This window comes from Lemur catta, chromosome 17 (assembly GCF_020740605.2).
Source record: "Lemur catta isolate mLemCat1 chromosome 17, mLemCat1.pri, whole genome shotgun sequence".
Classification (NCBI taxonomy): domain Eukaryota; kingdom Metazoa; phylum Chordata; class Mammalia; order Primates; family Lemuridae; genus Lemur; species Lemur catta.
Genome location: NC_059144.1, coordinates 25,488,746 through 25,505,056, shown reverse-complemented (window position 1 = coordinate 25,505,056; position 16,311 = coordinate 25,488,746). Strand labels below are relative to the sequence as shown.

General features: G+C 52.7%; 1 protein-coding gene across 3 annotated transcripts in view; it reads left to right on the top strand.

Annotated features, from left to right (window-relative positions):
* Positions 1 to 14,953, top strand: part of HM13 (histocompatibility minor 13) — a 40,530-nt gene extending 25,577 nt beyond the window's left edge. Inside the window, exons 8-13 of one of the 3 annotated variants that reach the window (XM_045529498.1) lie at positions 1,342 to 1,425; positions 4,241 to 4,277; positions 6,279 to 6,381; positions 11,593 to 11,678; positions 13,474 to 13,620; positions 14,522 to 14,953. In XM_045529498.1, the coding sequence (XP_045385454.1) occupies positions 1,342 to 1,425; positions 4,241 to 4,277; positions 6,279 to 6,381; positions 11,593 to 11,678; positions 13,474 to 13,620; positions 14,522 to 14,621 (557 nt within the window). In that variant the 3' untranslated portion in view covers positions 14,622 to 14,953. Of the gene's footprint in view, positions 1 to 1,341; positions 1,426 to 4,240; positions 4,278 to 6,278; positions 6,382 to 11,592; positions 11,679 to 13,473; positions 13,676 to 14,521 lie in introns of those variants that run through there. The other 2 variants (XM_045529497.1, XM_045529496.1) reach the window with 2 other exon arrangements.
* Positions 14,954 to 16,311: the final 1,358 nt, after the last annotated feature.

Below are 16,311 nucleotides of genomic sequence, written 5' to 3'. Positions count from 1 at the left end.
GAGAGCCCTAGGAGCAGAGAAAATCAAGGAGGGAATGTGGCCAAGTTCAGGGGAATGGCAGCTAAATTCTGGGGGAATGGGCTGGAAAGAGGTGGGCAGAGGCCAGAATTGGGGAAGCTGAGGATGCCATGCCAGGGAGCTTGGACACTGCCCAGTAGGCAGTGGATGAGCAGGGAAATTACACCATCGTATTGGGTTTCTGATGCTTGGGGTCTGGTGTTCTGGGTTGAAGAGAAGACCCATTGCCTTCCACTGCTAGGACTAGAGTTCAGAGGGAGAAAAACAGAACAGTTAAGTGCAAATAGGCTGAAGTCAGGCTGTCTGGGCTTGAATCTCAGCTCTGCCACTTGCTAGCTATGTTGCCATGCGGAGGAGACTTAATCTCTCTGAGCCCTGGTTTCCACATCTGTAAAATGGAGACAGTAGTCTCTGCCACTCAGAATTGAATGGTACCAGGGTTGAGAGGATCGAATGAAGAAATCTGTAGATCATCGTGTACTGCCCACTCAAGGGAGGAAGAAGCAGGCAGGGCGAGGGCATCTATACATTTATTAGAGAAGCAGAAGTTTACCCAGAACCCCTATCGTACCTCTGTATACATACTGTTAGCCAAAGTCATGTGACCGCCCCTGGCTGCAAGGGAAGTCAGGAATTCAGGGGACAGGATTGTCCTGATTGACTTAGTCTGACACTATACTTGATGTGTCATCTGGGAAGGCTACCCCACACAAAGTCAGGACTGGGTTAGTAAAGGCATGGGGGAGTAGTTAATTTGTGCAGACCATCTAATCCTCACCAGCACCCTGTGGAGTCGGTCCAGCAGGATTTCTGAGTGGCGAGCTTTAAGCAAGAAATTTGCAGGTATGTGGCCTTTTCTCCTTCAGATACAGGAGCCTAAAGGCCAGGCGGCACACCCTGCTTCAGAGTAAGAGCCACCATCTGTCCATACCCCTGTTGCAGTGAAATGGAATACCTTTTAGATGTCAGCACTGTGTGGCTCTTTTCTTTCATATACTGGGCTTTAGCGTCACTCCCATTTAACCAAAGGGTTCTCTGCCTAGAAAACAGCATTGGAATTGTACAGTATGTGAGTTACAGCTCAGTGAAAGCATTAAACCTTCAGCCTGGATGACCGCAGATTCCTCCCCACTCTAAGCAGCTGTGATACCAGATGGAGACTTTGCCCTTCAGCCTGTCAACATTCTCTCGCCTCCCCATGCCCATGCCCATCCCCCACCCAGAAATGCAAATGTGTGAGTTTCATACAACAGGGGTGCGGGCCTAGGCGTCAGAGTAAGCTGGGCTCCAGCCGTCTCCTCACGTCCCTGCCTCCCCCTGCAGTGGTGTTTCCCCAGGATCTGCTGGAGAAGGGCCTTGAAGCAGACAACTTTGCCATGCTGGGACTCGGGGATATCGTCATTCCAGGTGAGCTTGCTGGGGTGGGGGCCATTGTGTGAGGGTGGAGAGGCTAGTCCCTGGAACATGGGGGATTACTGCAAAACAGACAGCCTTACTAGCTAGGAAAGGAAAGGGAAAGAGAGAGGGTCAGGCCAGGATTTGGTGGAGGATTCCACACCAACACGTAGTTATGCAGTGCCAGTCCGTCCCAGCCCTGCTGGGCCTTGGTCAGACAGCAGTGAGCAAGACTGTCCTCATGGAACTTCTCATCTAGGTAAGCAGACATTATTGAAGGAACTACAAGGTAAAATTAGACAATGACAGACTGAAGTACGCTCTATGAAAAAGCACATTCCAAGACTTTGTTAAAGGAGTCCACCCCTCTCCCATACACCCACACGCATACCCCTTCCCAGTGTTTGCAGATATTGCAGATGTACTAGAACAGCCATAGCCCCCTTGCTGCTCCTTCCTGGGCTGAGAAAACACAGTATGTGGGCACATGGCTCCTGTGTCTGCAGTCCCTGCAGAGTGACATGTGCGTGCACACCTGCTTGTCTGCACAAGCTGGCCATCGAGGCCCTGGGTCTACATGTGAGTGCTAGCTGGTGTGCCTGTGGGTATGGGCACAGGGGCCCCATCCATAGTCCCAAGCTCAGGCGTACGTCCCACGAACCCACAGCCTTGCTTCACCTTGGGGCACCAGCTGCTCAAACTACCACTCCAGACCCAGGGCAAAGCTCACCTGCCACTCTGAGGGTAGCCGAAGTGACTGAGACTTGGCCACCGTGTGTCTGCAGAGCTGGGCCCAGTGATGGGACAGTCAGCACCCAGAGGGCAGGCTTGTTTTGCTAGTCTCAGAGTCAGAGGGTTAGCAGCTTGCTTAAAAGAAAATTTGGAGCAAATTAAAAGCCAACTTATTTTCCAGTGTAGGATGTAATAGCGATTCTAATAACCTAGGGTGATACTTTCGTCTTGGGACACACGTGAAGGTGATGCAGGGGCTTTCCCTGTTTAACCAGTGAGGAAACAGGCTCAGAAGTGAAGGAACTATAGAAATTCACACACTAGTAAGCAACAGGGAGAGGACACAGACCACGTTGTCTGACTACGCAAAAGGTTACACTGGCAGAACTGCCCTTGTAACAGTAATAACAATAATTAGATAACCGTGGTCACGCACCTGTTGTGTGCCAAGCATTGCGCTGGGTGTTTTTATAGGTTATCTTTACCACTCCTGGCAGCCCAGTGAGGTAGGGGAGTATTTCCATTTTACATACGAGGAAACTGAGGTTCAAAGAGATGGTTCAGCTTGCCTAAGGCCATGGGGAGATGAGCTCGAACCCAAGAGTTTTCATAATTAGCAGCGCTGTGAGGCAGGGAGACTCCCTTCCCCAGGAGAAGGCCTCTCCGTCAGAAAAAATTGAGTCCCGGAAAGCATCTGGCTCAGTCTCCAGGGGATGGTCCTGCACAGGCACCCACACGCTCTTCCCTGGTGTGCTTGTTGCTCCTAACTTCTGGGCTCAGGCATGTGCCGCACGTCTGCGTATATCTGTCCCTCCCCTGTCCTGTCTCTATATGTATTCTCAGACCTTTCAGCAGTCATAGTAAACGTAGATTGAGCCTGTCCTCCCAGACTCTTGGTGGGAGCATTGGTTGAGCATTGCTCCTGGCAGGGCTCAGACCCCTGGATTAGTTGGAGAACAGTTGTGGACTTCAGCCACCAGGGGGCACTGAGTCCCCAGCTTTGTTCCCAGAAAGGCAATGTTTTGTCTGCTTTCTCCATCCCCTATTCACAGTCTTCACCGAGGACTAATTCATTTCCCTCTTTAAAATGAATCCTATGTTGCCTGGCCATGCTGCTTATCAGCACAGAATGTTTCAGTTCTTGAGAGCCTGCCCTCAACCAGATGAGACCCAGCCTCTGCGTGTTCGAGCCCAGAGACCAGTGAGGGAGACGGACGTGTAAACACACGCAGGCTGGACTGGCTGGCTATGTCCCTGGTTTAAGAGTGCAGTGGGTGAGCAGAGGTGATCATCCTCTCCTGAGCTCCCGCAGAGCCTCCTGGTGGTCTGCTCCTTGCTCCTGCTCCTTCCCCTCCTGCCAGCAGCTGCCACAGAGTCTTTTTCAAAACGTATTTAGGTTGCTCTCCCGCTTACAACTCTTCCAGCGTGTCCCCTTACTTGGGATAAAGACCCACCTCCTCCCATGGCCACTGGGGCCCTGCATGGCGGGTCCATCCCTCATCTACTCTGGGTTGCCATCCTACTGGCGCCTCAGTCCCTGCAGCACCCCCGAGCCTTCTTTCCTCAGGACCTTTGCACATGCTGTACCCTTTTCCTGGCAGGTGTCACTTCAAAGAAGCCCTCCTTCCCCTCCACCACCACCCCCACCACCCCCAGCCTAGGTCTCATCCCTGACGTGCCTTTTTGTGACACAGGAAGCCCCCTTTCACAGTTACAATCTTAACTGTGGTTTATGTTACTATTTGAGGTATGTCACCTCATGGCTGCCCCCGCCCCCTTGGCTGAGCGCTGTGAGCGCAGTGAGTTTGCTCACTCCAGTATTGCCTGCAGTACCTGGTACTCAGCAGGCACTCAGTAGACACAGTGTGGTGCTGTGAGGTGCTGGGTCACGGCAATCCCAGGCCAGAGCAAAATCCTGGGACCTTCTCATCGTTTCAGGTAGAGAAATGGGATTTCTGTTGGTGCTTGGTGGTGCTGGCCCCCATGATTGTTCCCTGACTGGGAACCCCTGATTGGGGACCAGCACCCAGTCTCTTGTTAGTCTACCGTCCTGCTCCTTCCCTGCCACTCTCTAACCCTGGCTTTCTCCCTGCAGGGATCTTCATTGCCTTGCTGCTGCGTTTTGACATCAGGTAAGTGAGTGAGGGCCCACCCTGGGCTGGGGGTCTGCAGGGATTCTGCAGTGGCTTTTAGGAGCCCAGAGGAGGTACCTCAGGGGACCAGACACTCCACCCAACAGCAACCAGAGCCATTCTGATTTTATCTGCAGTTAGCATTTTGAAGTTCTGCCCAAAGAGCCTGTGGTCAAGAGGTTTTAACAGTTAAGAATCACAAGCCAGAGATTTAAACTCAGAAGTTCCTGGTGATACTCACGTTGTGACCCTGGCAGGTGGCCTGACCCTTCTGGGCCTCAGGATTTCTCATCCTTAAGTTTGTGGTAAACAAGAGTTCCTGCCTCAGGATTATCATGAAAGTCTGGAGGGAGAGTGCTGAGCACAGGGCGACCTCAGTAGCTCTTTTGGGCAAATCCAGCTGCAGTCATCATTATCGTCATCATCATTTTTTATCAGCCTCAGGTCAGGTCACCATGTCCCAGCTGCTCTGGCTGTTCCCTGCCCTCTCCTTACTCAGACTTTTTTCAGTCTGTTGAAGAAAACGAACACAGAAGAGGGGGCGGGGGGCCAACTTGGGTCACCGTTCTTAAAACAAGAAAGGTCGTACCTGAGTTAATGCACCAGGGCATCTGGCCCTGCTGCCAGCAGGTGGCACCAGCAACTGCTCTGTCATTTTATGCTCAGTCATCCCAGCAAGGACTCCTCGTGTATGTGCTTAATTTCGAGGTGGTTTGTGAACTTTTCTTAATTTTCTATGCCCCATAATTGCAACAGCACTAATAATGGTAACAGTAGTAATGAGAAACTCGGTACCAAAATCATTGAAATCCAATTTTTGTGTGAAACTTAATTTCCCCACTTCCCCACATCTGAGTTATCTGTGTAATGCCACTTCGGGCCTCATGAACACATGGGCTCACAGACACCTTTGGAGGGGACCTGGCCAGTTTGTGAGCAGAGGCATGTCTGTGCCAGCTGTCTCTGCTGCTGGCTGTTCAGAGGTAACACAAAGTGAAACCCTCAAGAGTACCCCAGGCTGTTTGCCTGGACACAGGTTCAGCTGCCGACACCCTCAGAGGCAGAATCGAATTCCTGGCCTTACTCCAGGATAAGCAAGCTCCTCAGAGCTAATTCCAGAACTGGTGCAACGTTCCCAAAGGGAGTCACTGGTACCCCGGTTCTCACAACAGGACAGCTGTCAATGTACTTGCAGCTCATATGCACCCAGGTTAAGGGGAGAAGGGGCTCAAAAGTACTCATTCCTTCCACAAATGTTAATTGAATTCATAGTACTGGCTGGGCACCGTTCCAGGTGCTGGGGACACACAGAGGTTATGGAACTGGCATTGTAAAGGGAAGTCACATAATGGCAATGCCAGGAGGCATGCAGTTCATCTATTCTGAAGCTAATCTTGGATGAATCACTTCCAGGAAGCCACTGGCATTTTATTCCTGCAGCCAGTGTCTATTTAGTGCCCACAAATAGGTTACTGAACTATTACATCCACTGCACTTAAAAGTAATAACTTAGCTGTGCAATTTCTATATTCGTGTTTCTCAAAGCATGATCCACCTGTATCAGATTCACCTTAGTTATTTTTTTGAAAATGCAGATTCTTGGGCCTTGCCCCAGACCTATTAGATCAGACTCCCTGGGGAACCCTGCTTTTTTTTTTTTTTTTTTTTGCAAGGTTCCCAGATGATTTTTATGCTGGCTAAAGTCTTAGAGCCACTGTTCTAGGTTACGGCATTTGATATTCACAATCACCAGGGAGATGGGCTCCTCATCTTCCCATTTTGCAGATGAATAAGCCGAGACTGAGAGAAAAAGAGTGACTTGACCAAAGACATAGCTGGGGGCTGTACCAGAGTGCATGCCTGTCTCTAGACCCCCAGCCTAGAGCTCTGTTACCCCCACAACCTCCAGGGTCTTCCCCAGATCCCTCCTCAGAAGGGATATTACCGCTCCAGTCCCTATATCTAACCCTCCTCCTCTTTCTTTTCACACCTCTCCTGAAGCTTGAAGAAGAACACCCATACCTACTTCTACACCAGCTTTGCAGCCTACATCTTTGGCCTGGGCCTTACCATCTTCATCATGCACATCTTCAAGCACGCCCAGGTGAGCAGGACTGTACTCAGAGTGTCACGAGTGCCTCACTGCAAATAAGAGGGACTTACTTATCTGTCACATATACAAGCAGTCCAGAGACAGGTGCTCTCCAGTGGTGGTAGAGCAGTCCTGTCTGTGATTCTCGTGGCCTTTGACTGGCTGTTACAAGCTGGCCGCCACTGCACCAGGCAGCATGTGCACGTTGGTGGCAAGAAGGAGAAGGGAGAATATAGCAGTCATGCCTGCTGCCTTCATCAGGAAGCAGAAACTGTTCCAGAACCTTCTCTGCACCTCACAAGGCCAGATTAGTGGCCCAGGTCCACCCCAGCCGCTATACAGTCTAGGAAAGAGGGGATTTGGCTTCTTAACCTCAGTAGTGGGGGGCAGACAGAGAAGAACAGGATTGGGGTGGCTGTTGGGTGTTTCAGCCCAGTGCCCACCCACCAGAGGAGTGATTGGGTGTTGGGGCCTCACCGCCCCCTACTCCCAAGGAGGCCAGGCTCTGCCGCCTCCTCCCACCACGATGGGTGCTGGGTACTGAGTCGCCACAGAGTGAGCCAGCGTAGCATGCAGGCTGGGAGCAGTCATCATGGCCTGGGAGAAGAGGAGGCTGGGAGGTGAAAGTGACCAGACAGGATTGCCCTACCCTGTACTGGTAATAGCAAGAGCTCATGTTAAGCACTTCCCTTTTGCCACCCTCTGCGGTCATGATGGTCCTTGTGCACAGATGAGGAAACTGGAGTTGAGGTGCCACACAGCAAGTATGTGGCGGAGCCAGGATTCGCATGTGGGCCAGTGTGAAAAGCAGGCGCGGGCTCTGAAGCCCCAGCCGTGGAAAAGGCAGTGGAGAAGGGAGGCTGGGGAAGCCCCGCTGTGAGGCCACGCTCCATCCACTAACGGTGGGGCTTTAGGTGGGTTGCTAAAGTTAGACTTAGTTTTCCTCGTTGGTTAATAAAATCAGAAAATGGAGATAAATAACGGCCCCTTTGGGGTTAATTTGAGAATGAAGCAAGTTAATGTAAGTACAGCGCTCAGCACCACGCCAGGCCTAATGGGTGTGAGTTGTGGCTCTTCCTCTCCTCCTTCCCTGGGGCCCAGGCACTGTGCTGACTCTCTTGCGCATTAACCCATTTAGTCCTTACAGCACTGCTCCCCTGAGGGAAGTACTAGCACAGTATTGTTCTTATTTTACACTAGTATTCTTATTGTACAGAAGAGCCACAAATGGAGAAACAAAGAACCAGTGGGGAGCTGCTTCTCACTTGCTTCTGCTCCACACGGCCTCAGGGGCTGTGCAAGCTGAGAGAGACATGAACTTGGCAAGGGGGTGACAGAGAGTGATTGGACCAGGATCCGAGCTCTAGCGTAGAGGTCTTTTTGGAGATCTCTGCTCTAGCGCTCAGCCCCATGTTAAAGTCCAAGCCCAGAGCCAATGCCCCCAGTGGCCACCAGGTGGCAGGCTTGCCTTCTCCTGGCGAGACTCAGAAGAGGCTCCCATTCAGAGCTCTCTGACTTGGGGAGAAGGGCCAGACAGGTGGTCCTCTCCTTTGTGGGGAAACTGCAGCCCTGAGAGAACAGGAGAATCCCTGGTCACACAGCAGGTCAGCCTGGGCCCCAGGCCCGTGCTATAACCCAGTAGCAGCCTAGCCCTTCTCCCCAGTCATCCAAGTGGGCATCTCTCTGAAAATTCTTGGGAAGGGGATCCAGGACACGAGGGGAGCCTGTTCCATGGGGTCTCCCATGATCTCCAAGACACAGGCAGTCCCAGTGCCAGCGTTTCCCTAGGTAAGGGGCCTCTGCCCATGTGGCCTTTGACTCATTTAACCTCTGTCAGAAACCTACTCCAAGCCAAAGAGCTAGCAGCCCGCTTATTAAATTAAGGCCCTTAGAGGTTATCAGGTATGATGTCCCCATTTTATGGAAGGAGCAGGCAAGCGCAGAGGGGGAAGTAATTTAGCCATGGTCACACAGTAAGGCCAAGTCTGGATGGAAAGCCTGGAATCCTGACCCTAGCTCACTGCCCCCAGCTACCTCCCAGATTCTCCTGAGCACTGACTTTCTTTGGAGAGATTTCCTGGTGCCTTAACAAGAAAGAAAAGAATATAGGCTGATGTTCCTCTGATGATAGCCAACTTGCTGCCTTCCAAAGGAGCCCCTCAATCCAGCTCTCAAGTGAGGGAGGCCTTAAAGGAGGAACTGAGTTTCTACCCACCCTCCCCTGGAAGCCCTGCGATTTTCCCAGTCTGGCTTTGGTGAAGAGAATGGGTTTGGAAGCAGGGAACTGGGTCCAAATCTTGACCATGTGATTTTGGACAGGGCCTTCTCCCTTCTCTGGTACTCTGTCTCCTCATCTATAAAATGAGTATGAGGACATCTACTTTTTGGAAATTAAATTTTAATAAGTCTGTGTTTTCATTTTCTATTTCATTAATTTCTGCTTTACTTTCATTATGTTCTTTCTACTTTTTGGACATTTATTTTCTTTTTCTAGCTTTTTTTCATTAAGTTTTTTACTTTTAAATGTAGATACATTGTAGTTGTATATATTTATAGGATATGCGTGATGTTTTGATAGATACATAGAAGGTATATTAATCAAATCAGGGTAATTGGGGTGTCCATCACCTCAGGCATTTATCATTTCTTTTAGTTATTTTAAAGTATATCCTAACATATTGTTGATTACAGTCACTTTGTTATACTGTCTTTTCTAGCTTCTTGATTTGAAAACTTAGATTATTTATTTCAAGTCTTTACTATTCTCTGATAGAGTTATTTTAGGGTTATAAATTTTCCTCTGAGTACCACTTTGGCTGCCTCTCACAAGTTTTGATGTGGACCTTAGTTGTGATTTTTTTTTTTTACTCTTGGCCCAAAGCCTAACTCATAGCAAAGACCTGATGCAGTGGGAGAAACACAGCTGCTCAGGTTCAAATCCCAGCTCAGCCACTTAAATACCTTGTGTGACAACGGGAGCAAATCATTTCCCCCACCTTTTTTTTTTTTTAAAGAGACTTGCTTTTTTTAAGGGTTTCACTCTGTTGCCCAGGCTAGAGTACATTCGCATGGTCAAAGTTCACTGCAGCCTCAAACTCTTGTGCTTAAGTGATCCTCCCACCTCAGCCTCCTGAGTAGCTGGGACTATAGGCACTCACCATGCCCAGCTAACATTTCCCCTCTCTGAACCTCAGTAACATCATCTATAAGACCCAGAACCTAATACTTGGGATATTATTAGAGCCACAGCTAATATTTATAAAGTAGTATGGGTCAAAGCCCACCCATGGCAGGTGCCAGGAAATGATCTGAAGGTCAGGCTCAGGGGGCATAGAGGGATGATTCCTTTGTTCTGTGGCCAAGAGCTAGCTTTCTATTAAGAATGAAGTCTCCTGGCCGGGCGCAGTGGCTCACGCCTGTAATCCTAGCACTCTGGGAGGCCGAGGCGGGTGAATCGCTCGAGGTCAGGAGTTCGAGACCAGCCTGAGCAAGACCCCGTCTCTACGGAAAATAGAAATAAATTATCTGGCCAACTAAAAATATATATAGAAAAAATTAGCCGGGCATGGTGGTGCATGCCTGTAGTCCCAGCTACTCGGGAGGCTGAGGCAGTAGGATCGCTTAAGCCCAGGAGTTTGAGGTTGCTGTGAGCTAGGCTGATGCCACGGCACTCACTCTAGCTCTGGCAACAAAGTGAGACTCTGTCTCAAAAAAAAAAAAAAAAAAAAGAATGAAGTCTCCTTACGCTCAGCCCATTCATCTCCATGGTACCTTTTTAACTTTGTGAGTACCCATGCAGGAGCCATTCTCTTAGTATTTACCAGCCCTCTTCTGAGTGCTGGGCACACAGTAGTGAGCAAGACATCCGTGGCCCCTGCCCTCCCGTCTGCAGTGGCGCATAGATGTCCCTTCACAGATTGCTGGGGGATGCTGTGAGGGAGAACCAGAGGGGGCTCTGAGAGCGTGCAGCAAGGGCACCTGACTGCGTGCCAGGGAAGGCTGCCCCATGGAAGTACATCTGAGCTAGGGTCAGAAGGAGCAAGGTGCATCCCAGGCAGCAGAAACTACACATGCAAAGGTCCTGTGGCTGGAGGTGCAGGCTACTGGGGCAGGTTGGGTGAGGTTGGAGAAGGAAGACGGAGTTCGTGTCTCACAGGCCCTTCAATGCTTGGGAGCACTGGGGGCTTTGGAGGGTTGACCAGTGGAGTGATGTACAACTTTCAAATGCTGCAAGCAAAAGAATGGCTTTAGGGTCTAGCACGCCTGGGGTTTAATCCTCAGTTTAACATTTAGACCTCTGAGGCCTGGGCTGTCCCCTCTGCTCCTGAAGCATTAGTCTTCCTCCCCTACAACAGGGGGACAGTCACAGGGGATGTGGAGATGGGCTGCAGTACTCTGCGGAGGGCTGAGCTCAGTGCCTGCACAGGAGGTGCTCTGTGAACAGAGGCTCTTGGGGTAATTGTCCTTTTCTCCAAACTTGTCTTTACCAGGAGTCTGAGCACAGACTCTGGGTTGGATCCCCTGGGTGTGGATCCCTGTGGACCCAGTGACCCTGTTATAGCAAGTGCTCCCTACATAGCAGTGGCTGTGTCATTATCATCATTGTAATAAAAACAGCATCTCCCGGAGTATTCGCTAAAATGCAGACGTCAGCCCCAGACCTTGGGAAGCAGGGTCTCTGGGAACAGGACCAACCCAAGAGTTTGCACTTTTTTTGGTTTGTTTGTTTCTTTTTTAGACAGGGTCTTGCTCTGTCCCCCAGGCTGGAGTATGACTAGGACTACAGATGTGCACCACTGTGCCTGGCTAATTTTTTTATTTTTTGTAGAGATGGAATCTTACTATATTGCCCAGGCTGATCTCGAACTCCTGGGCCAAGAGATCCTCCCACCTTGGCTTCCCAAAGTGCTAGGATTACAGACATGAGCCACCACGCTGGCCAGGAGGTTGCATTTTGAACCTGGTGTCCCAGGTGATTCAGATGCTACCTGCCAGACTCCTGGGAAGCTTAAAGCCCGACACACTCGAGTTCCTTTGTGTTTCTTACATTCTGTCCCAGGGAGCAGCCCAGCTCTGGGTTCAGGCCCAGCCATTGACTTGCCCTGTGAACCTGGGCCAGTCACTGTCCCTCAGTCCAGCCCAGGAGAGGGTTGGGGGTGCTGGCCAAGGCCCTGCACAGGTTCCCTGGCCAACACTGCCTTACCAGCCTGTGTCCTCTTGCAGCCTGCCCTCCTGTACCTGGTCCCCGCCTGCGTCGGTTTTCCCGTCCTGGTGGCGCTGGCCAAGGGAGAAGTGACGGAGATGTTCAGGTAAGGCAGGGTGGGGGACAGATGTTCACATGGGTGCAGGTGCGCCTGTGGGCAGCCAGTGGCGCCGGGGGTGTTTGTACACGTCTCCAGGGGAACGTTGTTCCTGCCACCAGCTCCACCCCTCACCCTTCCCGCCAGCACGTGGGCGTCTCACCTGTGGACAGCAGTGGGAACCTTTCCCTGGGCCAGGAGTGGGGAGAGCAAGGCCTAGGGGCCCTCTAAGAAGCCCCCACATCCAGATGCCAGCTGGATCCTGAAAACAGAGTGGCGGGTGTGGATTTCTCTCTGGGCGGCCCGCTGTCAGAAGCCTTGGATTTCCAACCTGGCTCTGCCACCAGGTGACTTCAGGCATGTCTTTCCCCTCCCCTGGCTTCAGTTTTCACATGTAAGTAATAGAAAGGTGGAAAGTACCCTGAGCAGGAGTCACGTGTCAGTCCCTGTTCAGCTGCCTGTGTGGCTGTGACCCACAGCTTTCTCTCCACCTCAGTTTGTGTCTCACTCGCACAGATGCCCCTTTCCCAGGGCCATATCCACACCTGCCACGCCCTACGCACAGCCCCACCCAAACCCCAAGGCCTGCGTGACTCCAGCAGGTGTCTGCCCCCCAGCACCACCGACCCTGCCTGCCAGGGACCTAGAAATAGCTGCCAGCTGTGATTAAAGCTGCCCACTCGGGGGCCTTCCACCCAGCTCCACCTGCCTAGCCTCCAAGTTGTCCCTCGAGCGCCTGCCAAGGCCTCCTGTGCACCTGGCTGCCCGCAGGGGAGCCTGTGACTCACCCCTCCCCCGTACCTACCTCTGCCCTCCCTGTCCTGCCTGGAATCCCCAGCTCCCAGCCTGCCTGCCCATACCTCCTGGCCTGGCAAAGCCCTGTGGTTTCTGAGGCAAGCAGGGGCAGGGGGATGAACTTGGGGACAAATCCGCGGGAGCTCTTGAAGCAGGCATGGCATCTATCCCTGAGCTCAGCACCTACCCCCACCCTCCCTCTGACCCTAATCCGGCCTCAGGTCCCCCTGCCTCACCACCCCTGGGGCCGCCTGCCCAGTTTAGTCCTATTGTGTCTTCACGGGATGAAGCTCTGAACACCCCAGCCTGGGCAGAGAGTGCCCCGCTTTTGCCTGGCTGGTGCTACATGTTCTGCCACACAGGCACCCTGCCCTCCTTTCTGCCCTCCGCCACGCCCCCGCCGAGGTTCTTAGAGGTAAAAAGTAAGTGGTCTCTCTCTTCTCTTTCTATCCGTCTCTCTGCCTTGATTCTCCACCTTACCTTTTGTTTTACTTTTCCCATTTATTCACACTCCCCTTTTTTTAATTCATTTATTTATTTTTAAATAGACGACACATTCACATGGTTCCAAATTCCATAGCTCTGAGAGAGAGAACATTCTCATGCCCCATCCCCCTCATGGAATGTCCCCCTTACACCGACGTTCAGAGACACCTGTGCACCGAGATGCAAACGTGTGTGTGCGTGCTCACACCGACGGTGGCGTTCTCAGAGCATTCTACACCCTGGGTGTTGCACAGAGTGCTGTGTCTTAGATTTTCACAGCAGCACGTACACCTTTAGAGCATCCTTGTTCTTTTGCACAACTGCACGATGTGCCTTTGTATAGGTGCATCTTTTCTTTCCTACTTTCCAAGTCATACCGGCTTCTTTCCACAAAGTCTGGAAGTGCAGAGATAGATAAAAATAAGACAGTTGTGCTCCTTGCTCCTTGGCAGGGAAGTCTCTCTCCTCCCTCATTCTTTCTCTCTCCATCTCTCTCTCTGTCTCTTCTCTGTCTCTCACGCAGCTACGAGTCCTCGGCGGAAATCCTGCCTCATACCCCGAGGCTCACCCACTTCCCCACAGTCTCGGGCTCCCCCGCCAGCCTGGCCGACTCCATGCAGCAGAAGCTAGCCGGCCCTCGCCGCCGGCGCCCGCAGAATCCCAGCGCCATGTAATACCCAGCGGGTGCCCACCTGCCCGCTCCCCCTTCTGCCCCGGGGCCCAAGGTAGGGCAGACACTGCAGCTTTGGTGCACAGGGCAGGGAGCACTGCCAGGGGTAGGCGAGGGAGGCAGCTCCTGCGCAACCGCCAGGCATTCGCTGTCCCCAGCCACGGGGCCGGGGAGCAGGGCGCCCCAGAGGCTCGGTGCCCTCACCAATAAGGTGGGGCTCACAGGAGCGCGCAGATGTAAATGGCCCTTGTCATACGGTAGTAGACACTGTTACTGTTCACTGCATATATGTGTGTATACATAACCTTGGGCAAGTCACTGTCCTCTTTCGGAGCCTTTCTTCTCTAAGTGGGCACATTCCTGCCTCACGGGGGTGATCTGGTGAGGAAATGTGTGTATTGTCCTTGGCATGAGCTGCTTGCTCAGTAAGTGAAGCCCACAGTAAAAGCTAAGCCAGGGTATCTGTCTTCAAAGCGGCGCCTTGCCACTTGCCAGTAGAGCAGTCTCCTCCACACCCCTCTGGGGCTGAGCTGTTTGATGCCTGCTACATGCCCTGGGAGGCAGCCCACCTCCCATAGCCTCGTCCTGGCCCCCCTCTTTCCCCTCTCCAGCAGAAGGTTCAAGAAGCTTAAGGTTGGTCCACACAAGCCCAGGCCTCGCCTCTCTTCCACTGGCCGCTGCCTTGCTGCCTCTTGCACCACTGGGCACAGAGAAGGCAGAGCAGCTGTCTGAGGAGGGCACGCGGCGGGGCTGGGCCCTGTACTGGAAGAGGCTGGGCAGTGGATGCAGGGCTGACGTTCTTCCTGTGCCCAGGGCATTGCCTGGGGGGCAGGTGGGGACAACAAAGATTCTGCTCTCCCCCTCCCCTGAATGTATTTTTATTGTTTTATTTTTTGGTCAGTTATGAGGACTCAAATTCTAAGGATCCAGCGGCAGCAGCAGAATCCAGAGAGGGAAGAGAGGCATCAGCATCGAGGGAGCAGGAGAAGAAGGATAAATGATGTGGCTGGCGTCTCGCCAGCGGGGGATGCCCCCACAGGGGTGTGCATGAGCAGAGGGCACAGGAGGCCAAGGGCAGCTCCAGGACAGGGGTGGGGGCAGCAGGATCCCTCCAGCAGGGCCTCTTTGGCCTCTGTTTCCCTCTCCCCCTCCTGGCCTTCCTCTGCTTCTCCCCATCCCCTGCAGGCAAAGGAATCCCCAGCTTCCCCCACGATCCAGGAGCCAGGTGGGAAAAGTGGGTGTGATTTTTAGATTTTTGTATTGTGGACTGACTTTGCCTCACATTAAAAATTCATCCCATGGCCCGGGCGGGCCACTGTGCTTCTGGAAGGGTTCTCTGCATAAGCTTCCTGTGTCTTGTTCTGGGTTTACTGGGTCTCACCTGCCCATCCAGAAACTTCTCTGCAAGCCCCTTCCTGGGTGCCCACCCCAGTGCCTGACCAGCTTAGCACCCCACAAACACCCTCTAGCCAGCAGAGGGGGCCCACGAGCCCTTTCTCCCCAGCCATTGGATTTTCTTCACCACCTTCCTCCTTGCACTTGGGGGTAGTGAGGGTGTTGGGCAGGTGCTCACTGAGCCCCCCACTCACCTTGGCAGGAGGTTCAGGGAGTACCAGAAGGCTAACCTGACTCCGCAAGGGGACTAGCAGAGCCTGCCAGCCTCCCTGGTCCGAGTGTCCACGTGACTTCAGCTGTATAGGGCCTGGTTTCTAGGGTGCCCTGAAGATCAAGGCCCCATCTCTCCCATTCTGCTCCTTCCTAAGGTTCTTCCTAAAATGACTACTGTGGGGCTAATCACAACACAAGGACCAGGGCCCCTAGAGAGGCTGGGGCAGGGAGGAATTGGGCCCAGTGATTGTGAGAGGCCATCTGTGTCCAAGAGCTGGAAATCCTGGGGCCAGGGTTTCCCTAAGATATGCTGAAGACAGCAGCCCTGGCCTGCAGGAGACACTTCCAGTGAATCAGGCAAGGAGTAGCCACAGCCCTCATCCACCTGCCTGGTATGGGGTCCCTGGGTGGGGAAACTGAGACAGGAGTAGGTGGCCATTGGCCCGAGATCCAGGCCTCCAAGCTCCCAGCCCAGGGCTCTCCCTTACCCAAGCTTCCCATTCAAAGGCTGAAAATAACAGTGGCTTCCAGACAGTTAGGAAGTAGTCAAAGGACAAGCATGACCAGAGACTCGAGAGCGTCACTGTATTATCTCACTAGGCATTGACATGTAGCAGGCATCTCCATGCAGGATTTCACTGGGCTCTCAGTCTTGGGTTGTAGCTGTATTATCAGCTCCATTGTGGATTGAGGCAGCTTGCCCACGGACATCTATTTGACCTCAATCCAAATCAAATTCCAAGTTCCTAAGGATTGGGCCACTCCTCTCCAGACCCCCAGGACCGAGTCACTGTGGCTGGTGTGCTGGGCACCTCTGAGTCAGCCACCCAACTTCTCTGGGCCCAGGACTCTATGGAAATGAAAGGAAAGGTAGAAAATCTCAAAAGGCCAGGGGGTCCCTTTCAGGGTCTTCTCGGATCTCAGGCGCCTCCAGGGGGAGGCCGTGTGGTCCTGGAACAAGGCCTCTCTGAGAGCGGCAGAGGGGCAGGCAGCCCAGGCACACAGCGTGGTCGGCTCTGCGGCCCAGGGCCCACAAAGGCCTCATTGAGTCACAGCCTGCCCCCAGCGGAGGCTGAGGTGGCA